The sequence below is a fragment of the Salmo trutta genome, chromosome 1, assembly GCF_901001165.1.
Source record: "Salmo trutta chromosome 1, fSalTru1.1, whole genome shotgun sequence".
Taxonomy (NCBI): domain Eukaryota; kingdom Metazoa; phylum Chordata; class Actinopteri; order Salmoniformes; family Salmonidae; genus Salmo; species Salmo trutta.
The window spans coordinates 56,182,088-56,209,825 of NC_042957.1; the positions used below are offsets into that span (position 1 = coordinate 56,182,088).

Consider the following 27,738-nt stretch of genomic DNA (forward strand, 5'->3'; position numbering starts at 1 on the left):
TGTTCACCCACGACTGCGTGGCCAAACAAGACTCCAACACTATCATTAAGTTTGCTGACGACACAACAGTGGTAGGCCTGATCACCGACAACGATGAGACAGCCTATAGGGAGGAGGTCAGAGAACTGGCAGTGTGGTGCCAGGACAACAACCTCTCCCTCAACGTGAGCAAGACAAAGGAGCTGATTGTGAACTACAGGAAAAGGCGGGCCAAACAGGCCCCCATTAACATCAACAGGGCTGTAGTTAAGCGGGTCGAGAGTTTCAAGTCCTTGGTGTCCACATCACCAACAAACTATCATGGTCCAAACACACCAAGACAGTGGTGAAGAGGGCACGACAAAACCTATTCCCCCATAGGAGACTGAAAAGATTTGGCATGGGTCCCCAGATCCTCAAAAACTTCTACAGCTGCACCATCGAGAGCATCCTGACTGGTTGCATCACAGCCTGGTAAGGCAGCTACTCGGCATCTGACCGTAAGGAGCTACAGAGGGTAGTACGTACAGCCCAGTAAATCACTGGGGCCAAGCTTCCTGCCATCCAGGATCTGTATAATAGGCGGTGTCAGAGGAAAGCCCACATTAATTATCATAGACTCCAGTCACCCAAGTCATAGACTGTTTTCTCTGCTACCACACGGCAAGCGGTACCGAAGCACCAAGTCTAGGACCAAAAGACTCCTTAATAGCTTCTACACCCAAGCCATAAGACTGCTGAACAATTCATCAAATGGCTACTGCACTACAGTGAGGGAAAAAAGTATTTGATCCCCTGCTGATTTTGTACGTTTGCCCACTGACAAAGAAATGATCAGTCTATAATTTTAATGGTAGGTTTATTTGAACAGTGAGAGACAGAATAACAACAAAACAATCCAGAAAAACGCATGTCAAAAATGTTATAAAATGATTTGCATTTTAATGAGGGAAATAAGTATTTGACCCCTCAGCAAAACATGACTTAGTACTTGGTGGCAAAACCCTTGTTGGCAATCACAGAGGTCAGACGTTTCTTGTAGTTGGCCAGCAGGTTTGCACACATCTCAGGAGGGATTTTGTCCCACTCCTCTTTGCAGATCTTCTCCAAGTCATTAAGGTTTCGAGGCTGACGTTTGGCAACTCGAACATTCAGCTCCCTCCACAGATTTTCCATGGGATTAAGGTCTGGAGACTGGCTAGGCCACTCCAGGACCTTAATGCGCTTCTTCTTGAGCCACTCCTTTGTTGCCTTGGCCGTGTGTTTTGGGTCATTGTCATGCTGGAATACCCATCCACGACCCATTTTCAATGCCCTGGCTGACGGAAGGAGGTTCTCACCCAAGATTTGACGGTACATGGCCCCGTCCATTGTCCCTTTGATGCGGTGAAGTTGTCCTGTCCCCTTAGCAGAAAAATACCCCCAAAGCATAATGTTTCATGTTTGACGGTGGGGATGGTGTTCTTGGGGTCATAGGCAGCATTCTTCCTCCTCCAAACACGGCGAGTTGAGTTGATGCCAAAGAGCTCCATTTTGGTCTCATCTGACCACAACACTTTCACCCAGTTGTCCTCTGAATCATTCAGATGTTTATTGGCCAACTCCAGACAGGCATGTATATGTGTTTTCTTGAGCAGGGGGACCTTGCGGGCGCTGCAGGATTTCAGTCCTTCACGGCATAGTGTGTTACCAATTGTTTTCTTGGTAGCTATGGTCCCAGCTGCCTTGAGATCATTGACAAGATCCTCGCGTGTAGTTCTGGGCTGATTCCTCACCGTTCTCATGATCATTGCAACTCCACGAGGTGAGATCTTGCATGGAGTCCCAGGCCGAGGGAGATTGACAGTTCTTTTGTGTTTCTTCCATTTGCGAATAATCGCACCAACTGTTGTCACCTTCTCACCATGCTGCTTGGCGATGGTCTTGTAGCCCATTCCAGCCTTGTGTAGGTCTTCAATCTTGTCCCTGACATCCTTGGAGAGATCTTTGGTCTTGGCCATGGTGGAGAGTTTGGAATCGGATTGATTGATTGCTTCTGTGGACAGGTGTCTTTTATACAGGTAACAAGATGAGATTAGGAGCACTCCCTTTAAGAGTGTGCTCCTAATCTCAGCTCGTTACCTGTATAAAAGACACCTGTGAGCCAGAAATCTTTCTGATTGAGAGGTGGTCAAATACTTATTTCCCTCATTAAAATGCAAATCAATTTTTAACATTTTTGACATGTGTTTTTCTGGATTTTTTGTTGTTATTCTGTCTCTCACTGTTCAAATAAACCTACCATTAAAATTATAGACTGATCATTTCTTTGTCACTGGGCAAACGTACAGAATCAGCAGGGATCAAATATTTTTTTCCCTCACTGTATTTACAATGACCCCCCCTCCATTTGTTTTGTACACTGCTGCTACTCGCTGTTTATTATCTATGCATAGTCACTTCACCCCTCCCTACATGTACAAATTACTTCAACTAACCTGTACCCCCACACACTGACTCAGTACCGGTACCCCCTGTATATAGCCTCGTTATTGGTATTTTATTGTGTTACTTTTTCAAATTTTTTACTTTTGATTATTTGGTAAATATTTTCTTAACTCTTTCTTGAACTGCACTGTTGGTTAAGGGCTTGTAAGTAAGCATTTCACGGTAAAGTCTACACTTGTTGTTTTCGGCGCATGTGATAAATAAAGTTTGATTTGATTTGGATACCTCGGAGAGAATGTGACAAGTATATGAATCTGCTCAGGGGACTGATGTTGTGTTTTTCTCAGATCACTGACAGGGTGAGGATGAGAGGCTTGTTTGGCTTGGCACACATCATCCTCTCATAATATGGGCCACTATCATTATGGGCTTTCACTGACTGAGGGACTAATTGATCCCGGATAAACAATAATTCACTGGAATTCCTTTCCTCTTCATCCTTGAACAAGCGCAGCATTCCTCTCAATACAAATCACACAACTTTAAAAGAGGGGTCTCAAAGGAGCATAGGGGGTTTAAAGGGTGTGTGTGTGTGTTTGTGTGTCTCAGTCACCAGATGTCAACCCAATTGAACACTTGCGGGTGATTCTGGAGGGGCGCCTGAGATGCGTTTTCCACCACCATAAACAAAACAACAAAGGATGGACTTTCTGGTGTAAGAATAGTGTAGCATCCCTCCAATAGAGTTCCAGACACTTGTAGAATATCTATCTGTTATGGCGGCTCAATGCCCTTGACACTTGATGTTGGTGTTTCCTTTATTTGGGCATTTATCTGTAGAATGTTTTCCTCTGGTTAGAAAACTAAGAGCATTCCAGTCTATTTCCCATTCATAAAAAAATCCCATTACATTTGTACTCACACATCCACCCAAAGTGGAGATGACATCTGGGATAAGAAGGCGGTAAAGAGCAAGGGGGGAGAGAGGGAAGGGAGGGGGGATAGAGAAGGAGGGAGGGAGGGAGCACGCTTCAAAGCTCCAGGGGTCTGGTGTGCTCTGAGTGTGCTGATCGGCCCTGGGGTTTGAGGTGTGATAAGCCCATGACAGCTGCCAAACACCTCGGTTTGTGTGTGACTGTGTGCGTTTAAGCCCCAATTTAGAGGAAGCGGCTTTGAATCCCACCCACCTGGCAACCTTGGTCCCCAATGGCAGGTGTAAGTTGGTTGGTACGTGATTGGGAGTGCTGATGAACGTGTAGCATATGTGCCCTTATCGCTCAGATCTTGTGGCTATAACCTTAAGGCAGGGTGCACTGATGGAGAGATTATCCGCAAATAAGAAACCATGCGGGCTTCTCCTCCTCCAGCCCTATCACAGCAGTACGTGCCTGGATGAGACTAAAACAGAAAAGCTGAAATGCAAGCCAAAAAATTGAAGTTCTTTCACAGTGCTTTGGAAGAGAATATCACTAGAGCAGAGGTGGAAAGTCCACCCTGGCTCTAACACACAGAGAACTGATGAACTGATGAATGAATCACACGATTTAATTGGGAAGTTATCCCTCATAATGTTATGACAATAAAACAACTAAGAGAGTTAGTAAAGGCTGCGAGATCTGTGGGAAAGGAAATCTCTCTCCTGACGTCACTAGGGGTCAGAGGTCAAATCTATAAGCAGGTGGAGGGGAAATGAGAGCGTGGAGTCGGACCACACCATTTTACTCTTAGAAACTGGATCGCTCACAGCCTGGCCAATTCATCTGTTTTAATAACTCATTGTCTCCAAATGACATGTCTGACCAGAGGACTTTGACCTACTGATGTCACTAAAGTAACATTAACCTTCTCAGGGTCTCCATACACTACAGTTCACTAGCTGTTATTTGGTTCCCCTCCACTAGCTTTTTGGAAATTGGAAAGTAACGTTGTCAACACCCTACCATGATATACTGTACATGTGAATGAAATTGCTGAGTTCATCAGTTTTCAGTTCCAGCTTATGAAGCACTAGACTAGCTGAACTGCAAGGTTGCATGGTGGGAGGTTTTTCGTGTTAAGGTTCAGGAGGCCAAAGTCTTCATTAAGTGGAGGCCAAAGGAGGCCAAAGTCTTCATTACTCAACACCTGTGTAAAAAGCATGTGAATGCACTGACCTCTGTGTTATTCTCCCCCTTGCCTCTCTTTCTCTCCCCTTCTCTCCATCTTTCTGCAGCCTGCCACTGTAACCTGCACGCCCGGCGCTGTCGTTTCAACATGGAGCTGTACAAGCTGTCTGGGCGGAGGAGTGGCGGAGTCTGTCTCAATTGCCGCCACAACACGGCCGGACGCCACTGCCACTACTGCAAGGAGGGCTTCTTCCGGGACATGTCCAAGGCCATCTCCCACAGGAGGGCCTGCAAAGGTACAGTACCTGAGCTGGGCTGGGCGTCTGCTGGGTGTGCTGCTCAAAATGGCTGCATGACACCCAAACCTCACGCTAGTTGATATTCTGCTTCAGTTTTGGACTTTCTGTATGTTGTTGGAAAACAAGTTGAATTGTTCTGCCATGATATCTAGAAATTCAACAAATTATCAGCAAGAAACAAGTCTTCCAACAATCTTTTGATAACTTTATTGCGTATAACTTTCCACTACTTCACTACTATGTATTATTATGTGAGACAGGTGAAAGATAGTTGTAAAGACAAAAGCTCCCACCTGTGCCAGTGTGAGTGTTGCTGACCTGTGTGACTCTGGTATTTGGAGTCTATTGGGATTTCCATGACAACACAAGCAAAACAAACTGAGTGATGTGTGAGCTGATCCGCTGTACAGTTGAGTGGAAACAGATCTTGCTATCATCCCCCATCCCCACACACACTCACAGGTGTGAACACATAAGTCATGTTTGAGTCCATGCTGTTCAGGATTAGTGTGTGAGGAGAGAAAAGCTTCACTCCCTCTGTCTCCCTGCACCGTGGGGAGAGAAGCCAGGCTCTGAAGCACTGAGCAAACAAGCACCTGTCACTCACACACTTACACGCGCACACACACACACACAGACACACATGCAATCACACAAACAACAGCACAAGCTGAGGCAGGTTTGAGTGAGTGGATTAATAAAAAGCATATTTTGCACATTTACCTCAAGTGCCTTAACTTCTACCTCCGTTCCTTGTCCAAGTCATAAGTTATCTCTCTCAAATAGAGGTTACAGGTTACAGTAATAACAGCATTTCTGTGGACAGAGCCTTTGAAACAATGTAGTTGGAGTATCTTTATCACTAAAGCAGGGGAGGATCCCAAAACTCGGTCCCTAGTGACCACATTTTATTACACTTTATTTGCTTAACTTGGAGAGCTATAATGAATCACCCTACATTTCTGTGAATTGTAACGGGGGAGGGGAAGAACTCAGAGGATTTCTCTGGAAAAAAAGATGAGTGGCTACCAATAGAAGTGAGGTCTGCCATGGAATTTTCAGGAGTGCAGGAGTTGATTCAAACAGTCTCTTTGAACAAGGCAACCATTTCACCTCAGCATCAGATCCACCAACATCACACATTACCCTGAACTGGATGATTTATAGTCTTTCCAAAGAGTTATAATACAGCAATATCCTACACTCTTAGAAAAAATTGTTATTTGGCTATCCCGATAGGAGAACCCTTTTTGGTTACAGGTAGAAAGAACCCTCTGTGGAAAGGGTTATTGATCCGGCGCCGACAGAGATGGCCGCCTCGCTTCGCGTTCTCAGGAAACTATGCAGTATTTAGTTTTTTTATGTATTATTTCTTATATTGTTACTCCAGGAAATCGTAAGTTTTATTACATACAGCCGGGAGGAACTATTGGATATAAGAGCAACATCAACTTGCCAACATTACGACCAGGAATACGACTTTCCCAAAGTGGATCCTCTGTTTGGTCCACCACCCAGGACAATGTATCGGATCCCAGCCGGCAACCCAAAACAACGGCACCGCAGGAGGGGCAGAAGAAGCGGTCTTCTGGTCAGGCTCAGTAGACGGGCACATCGCGCACCACTCCTGAGTTTACTACTCGCCAACGTCCAGTCTCTTGACAACAAGGTAGATGAAATCCGAGCAAGGGTTGCCTTCCAGAGAGACATCAGATATTGTAACGTTCTTTGTTTCACGGAAACATGGCTCACTCGAGACACGCTGTCGGAATCGGTACAGCCACCTGGTTTCTTCACGCATCGCGCCGACAGAAACAAACATCTCTCTGGTAAGAAGAAGGGCGGGGGTGTATGCCGTATGATTAACGAGATGTGGTGTGATGATAACAACATACAGGAACTCAAGTCCTTTTGCTCACCTGACCTAGAATTCCTTACAATCAAATGTCGACCGCATTATCTACCAAGAGAATTCTCTTCGATTATAATCACAGCCGTATACATCCCCCCCAAGCAGACACATCGATGGCCCTGAATGAACTTCATTGGACTCTATGTAAACTGGAAACCACATATCCTAAGGCTGCATTCATTGTAGCTTGGGATTTTAACAAGGCTAATCTGAAAACAAGACTCTCTAAATTTTATCAGCATATCGAATGCGCTACCCGGGCGGAAAGAATCCTGGACCATTGTTACTCTAACTTCCGCGACGCATACAAAGCCCTGCCCCGCCCTCCTTTCGGAAAATCTGACCACGACTCCATTTTGTTGCTCCCAGCCTATAGACAGAAACTAAAACAGGAAACGCCCGTGCTCAGGTCTGTTCAACGCTGGTCCGACCAATCTGATTCCACGCTTCAAGATTGCTTCGATCACGTGGACTGGGATATGTTCCGCATAGCGTTGGACAATAACATTGATGAATACGCTGATTCGGTGAGCGAGTTTATTAGCAAGTGCATCGGTGATGTTGTACCCACAGCAACTATTAAAACCTTCCCCAACCAGAAACCGTGGATTGATGGCAGCATTCGTGCAAAACTGAAAGCGCGAACCACTGCTTTTAATCAGGGCAAGGCGACCGGAAACATGACCGAATACAAACAGTGTAGCTATTCCCTCCGCAAGATAATCAAACAAGCTAAGCGTCAGTATAGAGACAACGTAGAGTCACAATTCAACGGCTCAGACATGAGAGATAAGTGTCAGGGTCTACAGTCAATCACGGACTACAAAAAGAAAACCAGCCCCGTCACGGACCACGATGTCCTGCTCCCAGACAAACTAAACAACTTCTTTGCTCGCTTTGAGGACAATACAGTGCCAACGACACGGCCCGCTACCAAAACCTGCAGGCTCTCCTTCACCGCAGCCAACGTGAGTAAAGCATTTAAACGTGTTAACCCTCGCAAGGCTGCAGGCCCAGACGACATCCCTAGCCGCGTCCTCAGAGCATGCGCAGACCAGCTGGCTGGTGTGTTTACGGACATATTCAATCAATCCTTGTCCCAGTCTGCTGTTCCCACATGCTTCAAGAGGGCCACCATTGTTCCAGTTCCCAAGAAAGCTAAGGTAACTGAACTAAATGACTATCGCCCCGTAGCACTCACCTCCGTCATCATGAAGTGCTTTGAGAGACAAGTCAAGGATCATATCACCTTAACCCTACCTGACACCCTAGACCCACTCCAATTTGCTTACCGCCCCAATAGGTCCACAGACGACGCAATCGCAATCCCACTGCACACTGCCCTAACCCCTCTGGACAAGAGGAATACCTATGTAAGAATGCTGTTCATCAACTACAGGCCAGCATTTAACACCATAGTACCCTCCAAACTCGTCATTAAGCTCGAGATCCTGGGTCTCGACCCCGCCCTGCGCAACTGGGTCCTGGACTTCCTGACGGGCCGCTCCCAGGTGGTGAGGGTAGGAAACAACATCTCAACCCCGCTGATCCTCAACACTGGGGCCCCACAAGGGTGCGTTCTCAGCCCTCTCCTGTACTCCCTGTTCACCCATGACTGCGTGGCCATGCACGCCTCCAACTCAATCATCAAGTTTGCAGACGACACTACAGTAGTAGGCTTGATTACCAACAACAACGAGATGGCCTACAGGGAGGAGGTGAGGGCCCTCGGAGTGTGGTGTCAGGAAAATAACCTCACACTCAACGTCAACAAAACAAAGGAGATGATCGTGGACTTCAGGAAACAGCAGAGGGAGCACCCCCCTATCCACATCGACGGGACAGTAGTGGAGAAGGTGGAAAGTTTTAAGTTCCTCGGCATACACATCACGGACAAACTGAAATGGTCCACCCACACAGACAGCGTGGTGAAGAAGGCGCAACAGCGCCTCTTTAACTTCAGGAGGCTGAAGAAATTCGGCTTGTCACCAAAAACACTCACAAACTTTTACAGATACACAATCGAGAGCATCCTGTCGGGCTGTATCACCGCCTGGTACGGCAACTGCTCCGCCCACAACCGTAAGGCTCTCCAGAGGGTAGTGAGATATGCAAAACGTATCACCGGGGGCAAACTACCTTGCTCTCCAGGACACCTACACCACCCGATGTCACAGGAAGGCCAAAAAGATCATCAAGGACATCAACCACCCGAGCCACTGCCTGTTCCCCCCCTATCATCCAGAAGGCGAGGTCAGTACAGGTGCATCAAAGCTGGGACCGAGAGACTGAAAAACAGCTTCTATCTCAAGGCCATCAGACTGTTAAACAGCCATCACTAACATTGAGTGGCTGCTGCCAACATACTGACTCAATCTCTAGCCACTTTAATAATTAAAAATTGGATGTAATAAATGTATCACTAGTCACTTTAAACTATGCCACTTTATATAATGTTTACATAATCTACACTACTCATCTCATATGTATATACTGTACTCTATACCATCTACTGCATCTTGCCTATGCCGTTCGGCCATCGCTCATCCATATATATTTTATGTACATATTCTTATTCATTCCTTTACACTTGTGTGTATAAGGTAGTTGTTGTGAAATTGTTAGATTGCTTGTTAGATATTACTGCATGGTCGGAACTAGAAGCACAAGCATTTCGCTACACTCGCATTAACATCTGCTAACCATGTGTATGTGACAAATAACATTTGATTTGATTTGACCTGGAACCGAAAGGGTTCTACTTGGAACCAAAAAGGGTTCTCCTATGGGGACAGCCGAAAAATCGTTTCATGTTCTAGATACAGTAGCACCTTTTTTTCTAAGAGTGTAATATCCTCCTTGTATGAAAGACAGAATATTGTTTCAAGTCGTTTGTTTTCCGGTCCGATTACAACATCTCAATGTGCTGTATTACACTGGGACCCAGCTTGCGCTTCAGTGACAAGTGAGTGACTCTGTGCAGACCCGCATATTGTGGTCTCCAACCACAGCCGTGGCTGGATTCCTATTGGCTCAGAGTGGGTTCTCGGAGTACCTATTCTCCAGTGCCCTTCAGCCTGGTACACCACCAATTAGTCACAGGAACTGCAACATATTACATTTCCTACTGCAGACCACAAGGGACCTTCACTCTTAACTTATACTGACTATTCCAAGTCTCACAGAGTGAATGTATCAACACAGTCCACCATCATATATAAAAGTCAGCCACTTACCCAGACTGTTTTGGGGTCGTTTCACAGTGGTGGCTGTCAGAGTTCACGCCTAATTGGAGTTCAGGGCAAATGTAGTTCATGTTGTGCTGTTGTTCTTAACACATTTGATGGATCTTTTGCACTTCTCGAAAGTGACTAATGGTTGGGAGCATCATTGTTTCACTGCACGCTGCCAGGCCAAACATTTTTACAGTCTATATTTGGGATTCAGTCATGGGAGGGCAGAGGATGAAGCTATGGGCAGGTTAGTGTTACAGAGGTTCTCTCCTTCCCTAATGAGCTAACCACATACAGTAACCTGTCTTAGGCTTTCTAGAGGGCTGTATCAGTAACCTGAAGGCTTCCAGCTCTGCCCCAACATTTACTCTGTTCCATACTCTGGGATCAAACCCAAACAGCCTGATTGCTGCGCTCTCCTCAGGTGACAAACTCAGCGCTTTGTGACATCAGTTAGGGCCCATGGTATTTATTGTTCAACTCAGCCAACCATCTCACTCTGTTGTTTTTGGACAGGAAACACAATGCTGTGCCAACATAGCCAGGAGGAAGTCTGCTTTCATTCTCCAACCTGAACCCCCAAAATGGAGGATCACCACTCTCTGAAAGGTGGAGATTACAAAATAGACCCCTCCGCCATAAAGGCCGAAACACCAGCGTTGTGGAATGCCTCATGTTTTATTTCCTAGATTAACGACTTCATCCCTCATCAAGCGCAGTGTAAACATGGCTCTCGGAGCACAGCGCGACCCCCGGCGGCCCCCAGCTCTAACGGTTTGTTTTATTCCCAGTCCTCTCGTCTGCTCCGCCGTATAAGCCTTTCACCAGGCCCAGAGAGCCCACAGCAGTGGAGCAGCCACACGGTCCACTGAATTACACTCCCCCTCAACCTCTCAGCAACTCTTTACCTCCACACCGCAGGCAGCTACACACTGCAGGCAGCTACACACCGCAGGCAGCTACACACGCACAGGGAAATGAATGAATGTTTCCAGTTGGTTCCCAGTGTAGCTCTCAGAACATTAAGAGCATGATGCAGTGGTTTGAGCTCAGAGGAAAAGGACTAGATGGTGGCGGATGGATTGAGTGGAGACACAGTGGTGCATCTCTATTGTGATGTGTGGTTAGTGGCATCTCTAGAAGTAATATAAAGAAATACAAAAACAAGAGTTATTTTAATGTGGCTTTCAAATACAATCCCTTAACCCCTTAAGAAATAGACACAAATCTTTAGAATACACATGAATGTTACCCACATGCCATCGGGAGGGACAATAGTGACCTCATGTATTATTTTCTTGGGCCCCACCCTGCATTAAAAAGTAATTTGGAAATGCTTTAGAAGATAATGCCCATGAAATCAACAGAAAGCAAGAGCAAGCCTACAGTTTCAGTCCATGTACTGTACAGTTTAAAATCCTGTTTCTAAATTAATGGGCATATTTATTTTATTCCTGACGTAAGAACCACAATAACATTCTGTCTGGGAAAGATGGAGGACTTGATTAGAAACATGACTTTTCATTCATTTTTTAGTTTTTTTTGGCAGGATTATTGTATGCTGATTTTATTATACCTCAATAAAATGTGTCAAACAAACTTGACAAAATGTACTTATACTGCAAATTGAGTAGAAAGAGGACAGAAAAGTTTTAGTTTTTTTTATTTAACAAGTGACTTCTAATATTCATGAAACCCATTGAATCCCAGCTAATAACACCCAACTCCAGCCTCTGTCGGACCACTTGAAGCTATTTTCAAATGACTCTTCAGCTACATAAAACACATACAACTCTAATGGAGAGAGCTGGGCTTCAACTTCAAACACAGGCTTTATGGTAAACGTTTGGCAGAGCACATGCACAAAACTAAATTCTCACATTTAATGTGCGATCCTCCCGACTAACAACTTAAACAGACGGCTTTGAAGTGTGTTCCACTCTCCCATTAATGGGGAACATTATTCAGGATATATTTGCGAGGAGCTCTTTGCCAAAAAGCTTTAGATTGTAAACTCAATCTGAGAGGCGCACAGGCTCTGCTCTGCCCTCCGTGGATCACAACGCTCCACAGAGAGAACACAAAGACAGGTCACACACACACACGGCTCACAAGCACACACACGTCTCACAAGCACACGCACGCACGCAGACACAGACACAGACACACACACACACGCACACGCACACACACACACACACACACACAGTCTCAAAGTGCTAACAGACCAGGCAGAGGAACTGTGCAGTGAATTCTAAATATGATATTATTTGATAATGTAATGTACTGTTCCTCAATACTCATGCCTGATGGCAAGGCCTACAATCATTAAGTAAAAAGGGAGTAATTGTAACTTGTTTGAGGTCCCAGTCCCCATCTGTGGTCTGTGGTGGCCTGTGAGTCACTTTAAGCTTGTTCAAAGCTTACTTTGAAGTTCAGAGAGTCAACATTGGAGGAACGAGAGGCAGAGTGAATTGAAAAGGATGCCTTATGCCTAATTGGTTTTAAACCAATACTAGTGAAGACCTAACAGATTTCATCTACATTTTGTTGATGTCATCTCATCTGTGTTTTCTCCTGCTCTTTCCTCCTGACAGCGTGCGATTGTCATCCAGTTGGCGCAGCCGGCAAGACCTGCAACCAAACCACCGGCCAGTGTCCCTGCAAGGACGGCGTGACCGGCATCACCTGCAACCGCTGTGCCAAGGGCTACCAGCAGAGCCGCTCTCCTATCGCCCCCTGCATAAGTATGACTTGCCTCAGTACTAAGAGAAATGTCCTCAGACAGACCACACAAGTCAGCCCAACCATAGCCCAGCTAGTAACAACACTGGCCCCATCAATAGGAGTAGTCGCTGACAAGTACTCTATCGCACCAAAACCCATGCTTGTTATGCAGGAATTCATGGCCTGAGTTCATTTCATTTTGTTATTTCCCCCTGTTCCTTTATTACTTTGGATGGATATTTTACAGTTAGACCAGAGCTTAAGTAAACAGGGCATAATGTCTAGGTTAACATGGCCTTGTGAGTCGCAGCACCGTTAACAGCCCATCTCCCTATAAATCCACCCAGCCAGTCCAGGGTAATGATGACTGATATGTTTATTGGCAGTATCAGCAATCCACAGATTCCAGCCTCTCGGCAATAAACGACACCTCATACACAAGATGGGCTAATGGGTGGCTAGCACCGCCAACACAGCTGGCATGACCAGATAAGATAACTCGGATGGCTGGGACACATAGACATTTACAATTGGCCACCATTTATACAGCCGTTTCAATTGGTGACATTTCCGATAAAGTTGTATTTGGAAATTCAACAAAGCCATTGTGGAAAAGGAATCAGTGTGCTTGGCCAGGATCCACAGCGATAAAATCAATCCACTGGAATAGGATTTCCTTCATTTCGTTGGGAAAGTAACAAATGTAGTGTAAAAAAGATGGAGGAAATGGGGGTCTTGAAAATTGAGCTGAAAATATTTGGTTTCTCGTATATTTTCGAGCTAATATGTTTTAGGTTTAATAGCTTAATATTACATTTTTGTAATATCAAACTTCCTGACAACTTCAATTTTAACAAGGCCAGGGGCCCTGGCTCTCTGTACCTTACAATACAGCAGGCCACGAATACAAGAGAGTGAAACTCAAATGGGAAACTGGCTATTAATGTGTATCCCGAGCACAATCTCTGTGTCCTAATCAGCAATCAATAACATGACAACCTATTAAGGCATACCTGAGAGTATATCACCAATGCTCTGAGGTTCATTTAAGCCCCAAGGAAGGCGAGCAGGAAATTGAACTAAGACGCTCTAACAACTTTGCTATTTTTTTCCACATATGAAGCTGTCCAACTGAGTAGTGATGTGAAATATCATTATGTTTGTACACTGGTTTCTCTGTTACAGAGATTCCAGTTGCATCGCCCACCGCCACCTATACCAGCTCTGAAGAGCCCTTAGGTGAGTTTGTGACACTGTTGAGCCATGTGGTATCCACAGGGTATGGCAATTACTAAAGCATAAAATAACAAATGTATTGTATTTTAGTACGAGCACAATTCATATCATTCCACAGTTTCTATTTTTTATGTTTTTCTATTTCTACATATTATTTGGGTTCAGGGCCACCTTCATAATTGTAGTATTTTCAGGGTCACCTTCATAATTGTAGTATTTTCAGGGTCACCTTCATAATTGTAGTATTTTCAGGGTCACCTTCATAATTGTAGTATTTTCAGGGTCACCTTCATAATTGCAGTATTTAAGTGGATGTCTATGTGTCAGGAGATGTTAAATCCAGGTTTTTGGTCAGCTCTCTCTCCCCGGCCTCCCATTCTGTATTCCCACTCAGCCTCCAGCCCATAATCTTGGTTGTATGCTTCATTTGCACCAGTTGTTTTCCAATCATCTCTCGCTGCGCTGAGAGGGAAGAGAACCCTTCCCTTGCTCACTTATTTACAGCCCTATTGTTGAAATGCACAGCTCTGAGTCTGCATGCTATAGTGCAACACTGATTTGAAATGACATAACACTGTAACATTTAGCTCATATTTTCAGTCACTACTCAGTCCAAGCTTGTGAGGTAGATCCCCTGGCACGCGTATGAGGAGAAAAAGAGAGACCTGGAGCAAAGTATTGGTCTCTAAAACCTGTTGCCTAAGCCAACTTGTTTTTGGTCCAACTTCTACTTAAATGGATACTAGTATGCCAGCGGATTCACATAGATTTACAGTCATTGCTCTAATGCTAGTTAGCATTGGCTCGCGAAACTGCCTCTAACTTCCTTCTTGCTGGACACAGAGACATCATTTGACTCTGGGGAAGTAGAAAAAGGGCCTCATTGCCCAAATCCCGAAGTATTCCTTTACATTTACATTTACATTTACATTTTCGTCATTTAGCAGACACTCTTATCCAGAGCAACTTACAAATTGGAAATTGCCATGCATGTAAAACATATAGGTTCTGTCACTTTGATCATTAACATGGGACTAACAGTGTGGCTCCACATATTTCACTGAGCTGAATGGTCAACCTGCTACATACGTTGGCGACCAGCTGCAATGGAGTTTGGAGTCTTGTCAGGAACCCCACACAGACACCACCCTCCAAATTAAGAGTGGTGTGGTCCCCAGGGACCCCGGAGAATGGCGGTGGCCCCGCTAGAGAGGCCACACAAAGGGGACATTTGTCCTCCCAGCGGGGGCCGGGGCCTTAATGAGAGCTGTGGGTGTGATGGCCAGTCCTAGGATTGTGCTGCTGGGCTAATGGGCAATGCCAGCTATCAAAGGGAGGTACGATGAAGGCCTCCAGGGGCCAGGGGGAGACAAATGGGCCCCCGCCCTAGCCACATTTAAATGGAAATCAGGCGTGGTCGATATAGACTCGTCAAATTATTTTACTTTGGGATTTCCCTTCCCTTTTTCATTTCTACACCACCCCGAAAGCTGCCAGGCGTTTCACTAGAAATGTTTTCTCCACATACATGCACTTTCTCCCCATCCCCCTGCCTCCGCCCCAATCTGCCTTTTTGGGGGGAGTGCGTTTTTTTCTCGCTCCGCTGTTACCCGGGCAACCTCATTCACACAGAGTATAAAGGGAAAGAAAGGGGAGGACTGGACAGAGGGCTGGAAGAAATAATGAAGTTTGTCCATATTCAGGCAAACTGAAAGGTCCCCTCTCTCCCAACTGCTCCCCCTTTCCCCCTGGCCGACCAGCCCCCCCCCCCCCATAAAAGAGCATGGGGCTTATTACACTGGGAGGGGGAGCAAAACCAGGAGATGTTCTGGTTCCAATTTGTGTCAGTCAGTGGAAAAGTGGGAACAAACGATTTCCATTTTCAGTTTGGCCTCTCGTCCCAGCCCCATCTCCCCCATTATAAAAATGCCTGGCACCTTGACAACACGACGGTCGGCGGACATCGATAAAGCCTCTTGGCACGCCTGCGAGCCCAGGTCAACACAGCCTGGTGTCAAAGGGATAGCACCAGACCCGAAAGCAATTAATCATAACTATGAGCTCTTTCTGGCCACTGGTTTGTAACAGGCTCCTCTCAGAGGCCACAGAGAGATCGGCCACAGAGAGATCGGCCACAGAGAGATCGGCCACAGAGAGATCGGCCACAGAGAGATTGGCCCCGGCCAACGTGAGAGTATTCTCTTTCTTGCCTCAAGTGGGTTCAATACTGTTTAGGCCCCTGCTAATTTTTGTTAGGCTACTAGCTAATTTCCCTCAGTGACCTCCTTTTGTGAGTGACCTTCCCAACCCTGAGTGCTGACACAATGGATGCCAGGACTCTGACAGCCTAGAGATTCTGTGTGGAGAGGTTGGAGGAAGAGAGTGGGAGTGAGCTGACAATAAGATCTGTGTAAAGGCGTCCGCATGCTTCCCATCCTAAACTGTTCCGAACAGTTTGTGCATATATACTGAGTGTACAAAACCATAGGCTGACCAGGTGAATCCAGGTGAAAGCCATGATCCTTAATTGATGGCACCTGTTAAATCCACTTCAACCAGTTTTTGTGCACATTTTGTGATGTTTTTGTTTGTTTTTGTCTTTGGCAAGGTTTTTATTCCGGCTGTTCGTGCACACCACATTTTTTCTTGAGACTATTGCAAGTTCGGTAGCCGAAGTCTACGCCCCTTCGTCGGTCATTGGTCAACAATAGGGATTCTTCAATGAAGTGTTTGTCGACATTCAACGATAGATGACTCATTTTCATGCACATTTTGTTCACTTGAGAAATACTAAACCAAACATCTTAGTTAGATGTAAAATTGTGTGACTAAGATCTTCTCGGCAAAAACGTCAAATGAATGACAGATTTCTTGAGTTTTCTTAGATTTATTCAAACTATTTTGAGGAAGTGTATACTGGCTACGGCGCATCAAGATGGACAAACAGTACTATTGCCGCTTTTTCTCATTTTTCAAGCAAAGGTCTTATAAGGGAGTATGTGAGCACACTCATTCGGTTCGCCTACTAGGCGCCAGCCGAACCGAAGCATGCCTTGCTGGTGGAAGCCTTAAGCCTCCACCAGCTCCTCAGGGACACCATAACAGCATAACATGAGACAGTGTACCATAAATACACTAAAATGGCCTGGCAATAGATGTAAGCTTTAAATCCCTTACAGTGGGGGTAGAGTATAGACCTTTGGATGTACCTAAAAGGCATTTATTAGATAACATAATTGAGGTCAGTCCATAAACCATGGGAGAGAATAATTTAAATCTAGATGTTTGTGATATGTTGGCTGTGCTGTAACCTAATCCACCCATTATTTCACTCGCTTCCACAGACTGTGATTCTCACTGCAAGGCATCCAAGGGCAAGCTGAAGATCAACATGAAGAAGTACTGCAAGAAAGACTATGGTGAGTCCACTGTGCAGGAATTATATGCCCAGGCGTCGGCCAGAGGTCGAGGGTCAGATGTATTTATTAATCACAGGCATGCCCACTTCCAAGCCCCTCTCTGTGGCTTATTCATGCTCCCAGGATTACAGTCATTGCATCAAAGGGAAATGGTCTCGGAACTGAGCCCAGGGGACCCTGCTGATGGATAGGCCAGCCAGTATTAGACTGAGGAGTGCTGCTTTCTGGGAAATAAGACATGATGGAATTAAAAAAAGATGTATATTTCTTGAAGGTTGTGTTACAAAACCAGACAGCTTTCGACTGTGTTTGGGCAATGATGGTGTAAAGCACATTAACAGATGTATCCAGATGTGTCTTCATCTACCATTCCAGTGTTTAATTGCTATATTGTAATTACTTCGCCACCATGGCCTATTTATTGCTTTAACTCCCTTATCTTACCTCATTTGCACTCACTGTATATAGACTTTTTGTTTTTGTTTTTTGACTGTATGTTTGTTTATTCCATGTGTAACTCTGTGTTGTTGTATGTGTCACACTGCTTTGCTTTATCTTGGCCAGGTCGCAGTTGCAAATGAGAACTTGTTCTCAACTAGCCTACCTGGTTAAATTAAGGTGAAATAAAAATAAAATAAATAAATCCAGTCTACTTACACTTGATTAGTTAGCATGGAAAACATATACATATTATTATCTATCATCTGTAAGCTAGCCACACAAAACCTGTCTAACATATCCTAACATCCCTGCACTGACATACACTCATTACTATGTGAGATTCACTGGAGGTGGGGGGAGCTGGACAGAGAGAAGAGTGTTTGCTGGGGGCATCGTCACCGCAGGGCCTCTTCTTTTATCACCAAAGATAGAGATCAGTGGCATCAGTGTCTGGGCAGAGAAACAAAGGGATTATTCAACTCTTACCTCTACATCTTGAGCTCATATCAGTTCCTCCACTCCAGCTGAAACTGTCCTCAGAGATAGGTTGTGGGACGAGCCAGCCCCCCTGTTGGTTTGGAGAGCTGCAAAGCTCCGCTCTGCCAGGCTTTAGCTGGAACTATTCGGATTTGTTGTCCCACCTTGAAGGATGTGTGTGTGTGAGTGTGTGTGTGTGTGTGTGTGTCTTAGGGGAGTTGTACCTCATAAAGAGAGGGCTCTGAGCTTCAGAGGGCCGCAGAACAAGCTCCCACTGCGTCCTCTCACAGTCCCTCTCAATTACAGCTAACGGACAATTTCCTCTCCCCTTCCACCTCCCTCTAAGCCCTGTCCATCTCCCTCTGGCCCCTGTCCATGGTCTAGGGCAATCCCTGCTCTCAGCCCGCCAGCCTCAGTGGGGTCCAGTTTTATTGTTCCATGGTGAAAGGCTGGTGCACCCTGGGAGCATGAGGCTCTGGCTCGGAGCTGGCCCTTAGGAATTTTCAGCAAGCCCCATATTAATAAAATTTGCCAAATCACACAACAAATATACTCTGTCATCAATGACTCCACAGGAGTTAATCTGCATCTGAAATAATTCTGATCAAATGTGCCATTACATGCACTGTAGATATCACAGCATTACAGTAAGTGAATAATATGAAAACATTCACGTTCAAGCCAAATACAAGTATTACATAGCTTGCTTTTTTAGAACGGTTTCACAAATGAAATAACTTCTGTAACTTGAAGCTAAAAGGACATTTGAGTTTGATGATTGACGATGCTGGACTTGTATCATTATATTCTGAATCAGCACCAAAAAACAGCACCACTAGATCTAAAAACAGACCAAAAGAATGAGAAGGGTGGGGGGTAATATAAGAGAGACAGTAGTAGCAGTAGGGACAGTCCATGGATCATATCATAGGCCTCCTATATAGTGTTTCATTGTGCTGTCCCACTGTGTAGCCTCCATATCTCCATATGGAGAGTGATTCCCTCGCCTCTGAGGGTTTTCCATTCCATTAATCACAGTAGTATTATGGTGCAGATCTCCTATCAGCAGATTCATGTCTGCTAACCACCGTACAAATCTCCCCAACCGCAGCAGCAGCACAAACCCTGAGGCACATCCAGCACTCTGCCAGCATTTGAGAACAGATCGTACTCCCTATAGCCAAATACCCACATAAGTTTCCTTTATAAAATACAATGCAAGATCTCTTAGACTCCTGGCATGAGACCTAACTGTACAGTAGGCCTATATCATATTGAATATTTTGGTCACCAATTCCTCTGTAGTTATACCCATTAAATTGGTGTTGAAATTGTTAAGCCTTTGATTGATAGAATAGATTTGTTCATACAAGACCGTATCTGCTATAATCAGGGTTTGGGGATAGTTCACCCATATTACAAAATTACATATTGGTTTCCTTACCCTGTAAGCAGTCTATTGACAAGGAATGACTCTAATCCATGCTTTGATGTAGTTTCCCTGGCACTCTTTTTTACTTTCACTGTTCACATGATAATGTTTTAGCATTTGTGGCACAAATCCCATTCAAGTCAAGTCAACTAAACCAAAGCATGGATTGCTGTGATACCTTGTCCATAGACTGCTTACAGGGTAAGGAAACCACTGTGTCATATTTTTATTTGGGTGAACTATCCCTTTAATACTTAGTTCAGTGTTCTCTAATGAAACACATTGGCCACACTGTTCCCCTTCATAGCTGTCACATGTTCAAAAGCCAGATCATCAATCATAGTTCCTCAATCAAACAGAGCGATACATCAGAGACTAACAAAGTTTCAATGCATAAATGGCCAAATGTTCTTCTTTTCTCAATCAAATTTGTGCAACACAGAGAGACAACAATGTGAGCGCCTTGTTTCAGTTCACCAGAAAACTGAACAGCCATCAGAATCCATATTTTCATTCATTTAATCTTGCTAGTCATCCATGAAAAGAACGGACAAATCTATAAATCACAAGACTGATTCATGAAAAGCAGAAGGTTGGTTTTTCAAGAGTTCATCAAAACAGCTGAGTGCAGATGATTCTCCTGTGGCTGAGCTGGGGCTGTATGGAGAGACCATTCCTCAGGGGGATTTTCCTCTGCCTCAATCTAATTCATTTCTCAGGGCTGTCCCTGGGCCTTTGTGGGGTTCACAGTGTCTCTGTTCTTTGGGGTCACGACCCCCCTGTGTGAGTGGCGCTGCGGGCCTCCCGGGGTCGCGGGAAGAGGCCCCCTGTTTAAACACAGTGGTGCACTCTGCCGGCTCGGAGCATTCCACAGGGCGCAAACAGGTGGTAAATTAGGCCGACGCTGACAGATTGCCACCCCGGAGAGAAAGAAATATGTTGTGTTTATTCATTTTTGTTTTCCATCACGGCCGTAGCTACGGCGACGGCAGCCACAAAGGGTTATATTCTAGGCTGACACCTTTCCAGCGGGGAGGACAATGAATCAAAGAGCTTTTGCAGACGTTCAGGGCCAGCGGTGAAAGGAAGGGTCACACAGCCCCATCACCCAGCGGTCCCTGTGAGCTCACCCTGGGGGCAGCAGGGCCCAGATCAGTCACTCAGCTGATAACCAGATGGGACAGGGGCCTCAGTATTGAAATTAAACACGCTCTAATTTGATTAGAGCCCCCTTGTTGGCGGTGTGTGGGTCAAGACCCAGCACACTGCTCAGAGAGGGGACCCAGCGGGAGGCTTGGCTGCCATTGTGTTATTAAACCCCTCTCTTTCTCCCTCTTCCTCTCTCTCCCTCTTCCTCTCACTCCCTCCCTCTGTGCTACCCTGCTAAGATGGTCCAAGTAGTACTGATGTACCATATTGTCTGCTAACAGAAAAACAGAAGTTTCGTTTCCTAGATCTCCATTCATGAGCTCAATTCAACACCAGCCCCATGTGCGCTTTGGACTTCATTGGATGAGGAGCAGGACTGAAGCAATGTGCAGAGGTTTGAGGACTGAGCTGCTTGGTCTTTCCAGCTAACATCCATGATTAGTACTACATACTTTGCTCCCCTCATGGGCTGGAATCTCAGTGCAGTATAACAGTATTTTACTATCTGCTTAGAGAACTACCAATTTCCTGAGCAGCCCATAGAGTGACAGAGGGTTCTGCGTTGGTGTCAGACAGCAGAGAGCTGAGTCTGGTCCATTCACCCGGGGAGCTCGTTAGCCAGTCGGTCAGTAAGAGCGACCCAGAGAGAAGAGGGCTATCTCTGCTGGATTCTCACGCTGCTCTTGGATGGGGCTCTGGGAGCAGAACCCGGATAGCTCATGAGGTCGGAACACATCCCGATTCTTCTGGAAGCCTCTCTGTGGCTGGGAAGATAAATAGTGGCCCACTCCACCCCCCCCCACACACCCTTTATGTGTTTGGGTGAAGGAGTAGGCTACAGCCCAGAGACACATTGTTAATGAATGGCAGGACTGTGAGAGCGTGCTCTACTCAGCCCAACAGGCCTCCTTTCTTCTGAAATTGTGTACAATTTGCTCACACTAGCAGGGCCCCCCTTCCTGTTCTCTTAGAACGTTCCAGACTGTTATGGGGGACAATCGATGCAGCTCGCAATAGAGAGCGTTGGCATTCAGAGAGAGAGACAAGGAGAAAAAAATACTTCCTGTGCTATTTTCAGCCACCTATGTTTTTCTAACATTAGTCCACACACAAGTGTGTGTGTGTGTCTATGTGTGTATGTGTGCACTCATGTGTCTGCTTGTGCATGTATGCATTTGTGTGTGTGTGTGTGTGTGTGTGTGTGTGTGTGTGTGTGTGTGTGTGTGTGTGTGTGTGTGTGTGTGTGTGTGTGTGTGTGTGTGTGTGTGTATTTATTAGTGTGTTTGAAACATTTCACACCATCCACACATTGTTTTCCAAATTGGGTCAATTCAAACAATTCAAACAATTCAAACAATTGTGAGTGGAAACTATTCAGGTTGGTTCATCCCCTCCTTTAGTCCAATGGTTAACAGCACATTCCCAGCTAAACCACTTCACCTCAAGCACAGATTAGCTCCTACCCCAGTGAGTTCAGTTGTTTCCCCCTTGTTGCGATGACTGAGGCGTTTTTGCAATCAGAGTGATGGAGTAATGGTAGATTTATGTGACAGAGAAATCCATGCAGGGGAGCTGCTGTAAGGGGGGGGGGTCTGTATTTCTGTCTGCTCTAAGGGGCCAAATTCTTGGGAGAAAGGTTCAATGGCTACCAGGTCCAGGTTTCTCTAGCCCAGGGTTCTTAAGATGTGCAGCGTCCTGCTTAACAGCTGAAAGACCATTCTATCAAAAGCACAGGAATGGCTTTGCTTCAGAGCTTTTACCTCAAACAGATGTGGTATTTTCTTAGTGAAGGTTGAATGCTGCACTTTCACTGTTGGACTTTCTGAGTTTAAACCAGTATACCCGCCACTTATTTTTCTCCAGGCTTGTCAGTTGAGGAAAGGAAAGCGTTTCTAAGGATACATCCACAGCAGTAAAACATTACAGCCAGTCTCAGGGAGGTGCTCATTCAAATGTACTCAGCGGGCACCCATTGTCTTTACTCTGTGGAGCACTATGGCAACTGTTGCTGTAATACGGAGCATGCTAGCCAACACAACAAGGAGAGGTCAGGGGTCATGGCTGAGGGGAGGGGAGCGACCAGGGGAACAATTCACACCCACTGGGTCAGCAATTCCTGAATCATACTCAAACATTGGAGCAGTTATTGGAGCTACAGTAAAACAGGACATTTACAGCTGAGGGATCCCCCCCAGACCAGTCTGGACCCCAGGAACAGAAACCCACAGGCTGCTAAGGATTCCCTGCTTAGTTACCCTGTGTTTTATTAAAAGGATCTATGTTTTACTGTACATTAACTTTTAACTGGATCTCTTATAGTGAAGAGTTGCTTGCTTTATTGTGACATTTTCTTATTCCCCCTTCACTCCTTCTTCTCATTGGTCATCCAGCTGTCCAAGTGCACGTCCTCAAAGGAGACAAGGCAGGGGAGTGGTGGAAGTTTACCGTGAACATCATCTCCGTCTACAAGCAAGGTGAACAACGCATCCGGCGCGGCGACCAGCTCCTGTGGGTGCGTGCCAAGGACGTGGCCTGCAAGTGCCCCAAGATCAAGCTTGGCAGGAAATACCTGCTGCTGGGCACGGATGACGACTCCCCAGGGCAGAGTGGCGTGGTGGCGGACAAGGGTAGCCTGCTCATCCCCTGGAAGGACCTGTGGGGCCGGAGACTGAGGAAGTTCCAACAGCGCGACAAGAGGGGCAAGTGTTAAGAGGAGCCAGAAAGGAGAGAAAGAGAGGGGGCTCACCTCGAGTCTGAGGAACACAGGAGGAGGAGAAAGAAAGAGGAAATACCAGAGGGAGAGAGGAAAGAGGGAGAGGTGAAGTGAACAGAGAGAGAGAGAGAGAGAGAGAGAGAAAGTGACTGCTGCTACTTTGAGTGGAAGAAAAAAGAGAATATTAGTTTTAGAAACATTCGTGTGAAGGAGCTCTTTTTACAGTTGCTGTTCTGTTTGTCCTTCAAGGTTTGTTTCGTTGTGGAATTGCAGAGTTTGCACCTAATATTTCAGATAAGTTACTTATTTTTTGTTTTATTCATGATACCGTTATTTTTATATTTCCAGTTCATTTTTACAGAACATCAGAAAAAATCTACTGTATCACATTTCTGTGTTTAATATATATATATACACTGCTCAAAAAAATAAAGGGAACACTTAAACAACACAATGTAACTCCAAGTCAATCACACTTCTGTGAAATCAAACTGTCCACTTAGGAAGCAACACTGATTGACAATAAATTTCACATGCTGTTGTGCAAATGGAATAGACAACAGGTGGAAATTATAGGCAATTAGCAAGACACCCCCAATAAAGGAGTGGTTGTGCAGGTGGGGACCACAGACCACTTCTCAGTTCCTATGCTTCCTGGCTGATGTTTTGGTCACTTTTGAATGCTGGCAGTGCTTTCACTCTAGTGGTAGCATGAGACGGAGTCTACAACCCACACAAGTGGCTCAGGTAGTGCAGCTCATCCAGGATGGCACATCAATGCGAGCTGTGGCAAGAAGGTTTGCTGTGTCTGTCAGCGTAGTGTCCAGGGCATGGAGGCGCTACCAGGAGACAGGCCAGTACATCAGTAGTCGTGGAGGAGGCCGTAGGAGGGCAACAACCCAGCAGCAGGACCGCTACCTCCGCCTTTGTGCAAGGAGGAGCAGGAGAAGCACTGCCAGAGTCCTGCAAAATGACCTCCAGCAGGCCACAAATGTGCATGTGTCTGCTCAAACGGTCAGAAACAGACTCCATGAGGGTGGTATGAGGGCCCGACGTCCACAGGTGGGGGTTGTGCTTACAGCCCAACACCGTGCAGGACGTTTGGCATTTGCCAGAGAACACCAAGATTGGCAAATTCACCACTGGCGCCCTGTGCTCTTCACAGATGAAAGCAGGTTCACACTGAGCACGTGACAGACGTAACAGAGTCTGGAGACGCCGTGGAGAACGTTCTGCTGCCTGCAACATCCTCCAGCATGACCGGTTTGGCGGTGGGTCAGTCATGGTGTGGGGTGGCATTTCTTTGGGGGGCCGCACAGCCCTCCATGTGCTCGCCAGAGGTAGCCTGACTGCCATTAGGTACCGAGATGAGATCCTCAGACCCCTTGTGAGACCATATGCTGGTGCGGTTGGCCCTGGGTTCCTCCTAATGCAAGACAATGCTAGACCTCATGTGGCTGGAGTGTGTCAGCAGTTCCTGCAAGAGGAAGGCATTGATGCTATGGACTGGCCCGCCCGTTCCCCAGACCTGAATCCAATTGAGCACATCTGGGACATCATGCCACCAATGCCACGTTGCACCACAGACTGTCCAGGAGTTGGTGGATACTTTAGTCCAGGTCTGGGAGGAGATCCCTCAGGAGACCATCTGCCACCTCATCAGGAGCATGCCCAGGCGTTGTAGGGAGGTCATACAGGCACGTGGAGGCCACACACACTACTGAGCCTCATTTTGACTTGTTTTAAGGACATTACATCAATGTTGGATCAGCCTGATCCAACATTTAATTTTTGAGTGTGACTTTGAGTGTGATTTTTGAGTGTGACTCCAAATCCAAACCTCCATGGGTTGATAAATTGGATTTCCATTGATTATTTTTGTGTGATTTTGTTGTCAGCACATTCAACTATGTAAAGAAAAAAGTATTTAATAAGATTATTTCTTTCATTCAGATCTAGGATGTGTTGTTTAAGTGTTCCCTTTATTTTTTTGAGCAGTATATATATATACATATATATATTGTGTAAAGTTTTTTCTAGCAAGCTGAGGTGGCACGGCATGACTTAAGGGGAATCTCTCTCATGTTTAATGAGTGGCTCCTGCTTGCCAGGCCTTGTCAAGATAAACTGTGTAAACTGCTAAGAGTGTTAACACGTTAAATTGATCATTTAAACTAGGTTTTACTGTGGTTTCAGCGTATACTTGTAAAAATGGGAGAAAAAAAAACAAAAACAAACCAGCTATTGCCAGTTACCTTTCTTCTTTCAGAGCTCCTCATGTGGTTGTTACCTCATTATTACTGCTAACTATGTAATCAAAATGAAAGTGCCATGAAGAAGTTGCTCCTCAGATACTAGCATTGGGAAAGAGTCTGTTAAATGATACATTTCCTTGCCATCCTGACAGTGTGGTTGTGACCTCAGCAAAATAAAAGTACCAGTAGGCATGATATAATTATACAATATTATTGTATTTAGACAGCACTCTGTTCTCAACTAGAAGAACTAAAATAGATGCGTTAACAGTGCACTTAATGTTTAGTCCTTTAGTATTCAACAGTATTCAGAACATATAAGATATGTTCAGTGTTTAATGGCACCTTGCAGGATACAAACTAACATACTGTATGGTTTTAGAAAAATCATCAAAGAACTAATGTATGTCTATTCATGATTGTTCAAACTGAGATCACACATTGACTGTGCTGCCTTTGGTCCTGGAACCTAATGTCCACTGACTCTGTGTCATCGATTGATGCATTTGGTTTGCTATCCTGTTCACGTTTGTTAAAATACAAAGTACTGCTTGAATGCTTGAACATTCCTCTGAGCATTGACCTGTTTCTGCTGGTAAAGGACTGATCATGGGGGGGCATTCTGATTTCTTCAACAGTGAATCACCTCATGTGGTTTGATAAGACCTATCAAAATGAACCTACATTTGTTAAAATAGTAGATGCATGCTGACTACTTAGCTGACTAAGCTAACCAAATTGTGGATGACAGTATGTACAGTATGTATGTGCTGTATAAAGATACATGCATTATGTTGTAAAAGAAAACCTGTGGAGTGATGAAATATCACAGGAGTCAAGCTGTGTGATCAACACACTGTCAGCATCTGATTCTCACTTCAAACCTTGCAGACATTCCATTTTCAAGGCGTTACTTGGTACTCAACAAAAGGGGTGACCGGCTGTTTAAATGTTATATAGCTGTATAGTTTGTTACTATTTTTTGTTAAACATTTACTAGATTTATGTCCATGTGTTATTAACCAGAGTTTTAAATACTATAGGCTTAAGAAATGGGTAGACAAATGAATGAAAAAGAGGCAGATTTCTCTTGTTTACAAGTTATGCAGGAGTGTATTTCAGCAGAGAGAGGCTTATCTACAACCTGTAATAAACATTCCCAAACAGATTTGGGAAATGCATAACACACATACATGCAAGCAGATGCACACCTGTACACACACATACCCAGACATTTTTAGTATTTTTTTTTTTTTTACATATTTGTATTGACATTTTTATTGCAATCCATTTCAACTGTTCTTGTGCCAGTGCATCCATCTCTGGATCTACACATATCAAAGCTGTCAGTGGGTCCACTGTGTAAAGTTAGACCAGTTTTCCACACATTTGGAGAATGGTACTCAGTCATGACCAGATATCTGCTACAAAAATATATCTGAATGTTGCTTGTGTTCATACTTGGGCTTGTAAATGTTGTTTAGCTCTGTCCATTGCAAAAGTTTGTGTAATGTCCTGTAATGCATACTAATATATATTATGTTTATCACAAATGAATATATTTAATGACACATGAAACAATGTGGCTTTTGTTTTTGCCTGTTTTTATTTTTGGTTACTCTTTGCTTTGGATAATAGACGGCTGTAATGAAAAAGTAAAAGTCTGTAGCTATTGAACAGCCTAGTAAATCTGAAATAAAGCTCTGTAAAAGTACTTGTGGACTTTCAACTGTTTCTCATCATCTCATCTGAGTCTCATTGGTAGTTCTGTACTTCAGTGAGTCATTTGGGATTGACATGGGCTAAATGGTGTGGCCCAATAAGACCACAGTGTGTCATTACCCTATGAGACTGCATCAGCCTTTGTCTGTTTCCTCCTGCAATAACAGTGAATTACAGTTGGGAAAATGAAATTAAACACTAAGAGTGGTGCA

The 27,738-nt window shown here is 45.0% G+C and overlaps 1 protein-coding gene across 1 annotated transcript in view; it reads left to right on the plus strand.

Moving 5' to 3' along the window:
- LOC115201771 (netrin-1) overlaps nt 1-23,614 on the plus strand; it is a 43,145-nt gene extending 19,531 nt beyond the window's left edge. The window contains exons 3-7 of the mRNA XM_029765665.1: nt 4,619-4,807; nt 12,553-12,702; nt 13,868-13,921; nt 17,263-17,337; nt 23,227-23,614. Coding sequence (XP_029621525.1) covers nt 4,619-4,807; nt 12,553-12,702; nt 13,868-13,921; nt 17,263-17,337; nt 23,227-23,546 — 788 coding nt within the window. The 3' untranslated portion in view covers nt 23,547-23,614. The remainder of the gene's footprint in view (nt 1-4,618; nt 4,808-12,552; nt 12,703-13,867; nt 13,922-17,262; nt 17,338-23,226) is intronic.
- The last annotated feature ends 4,124 nt before the right edge of the window (nt 23,615-27,738 follow it).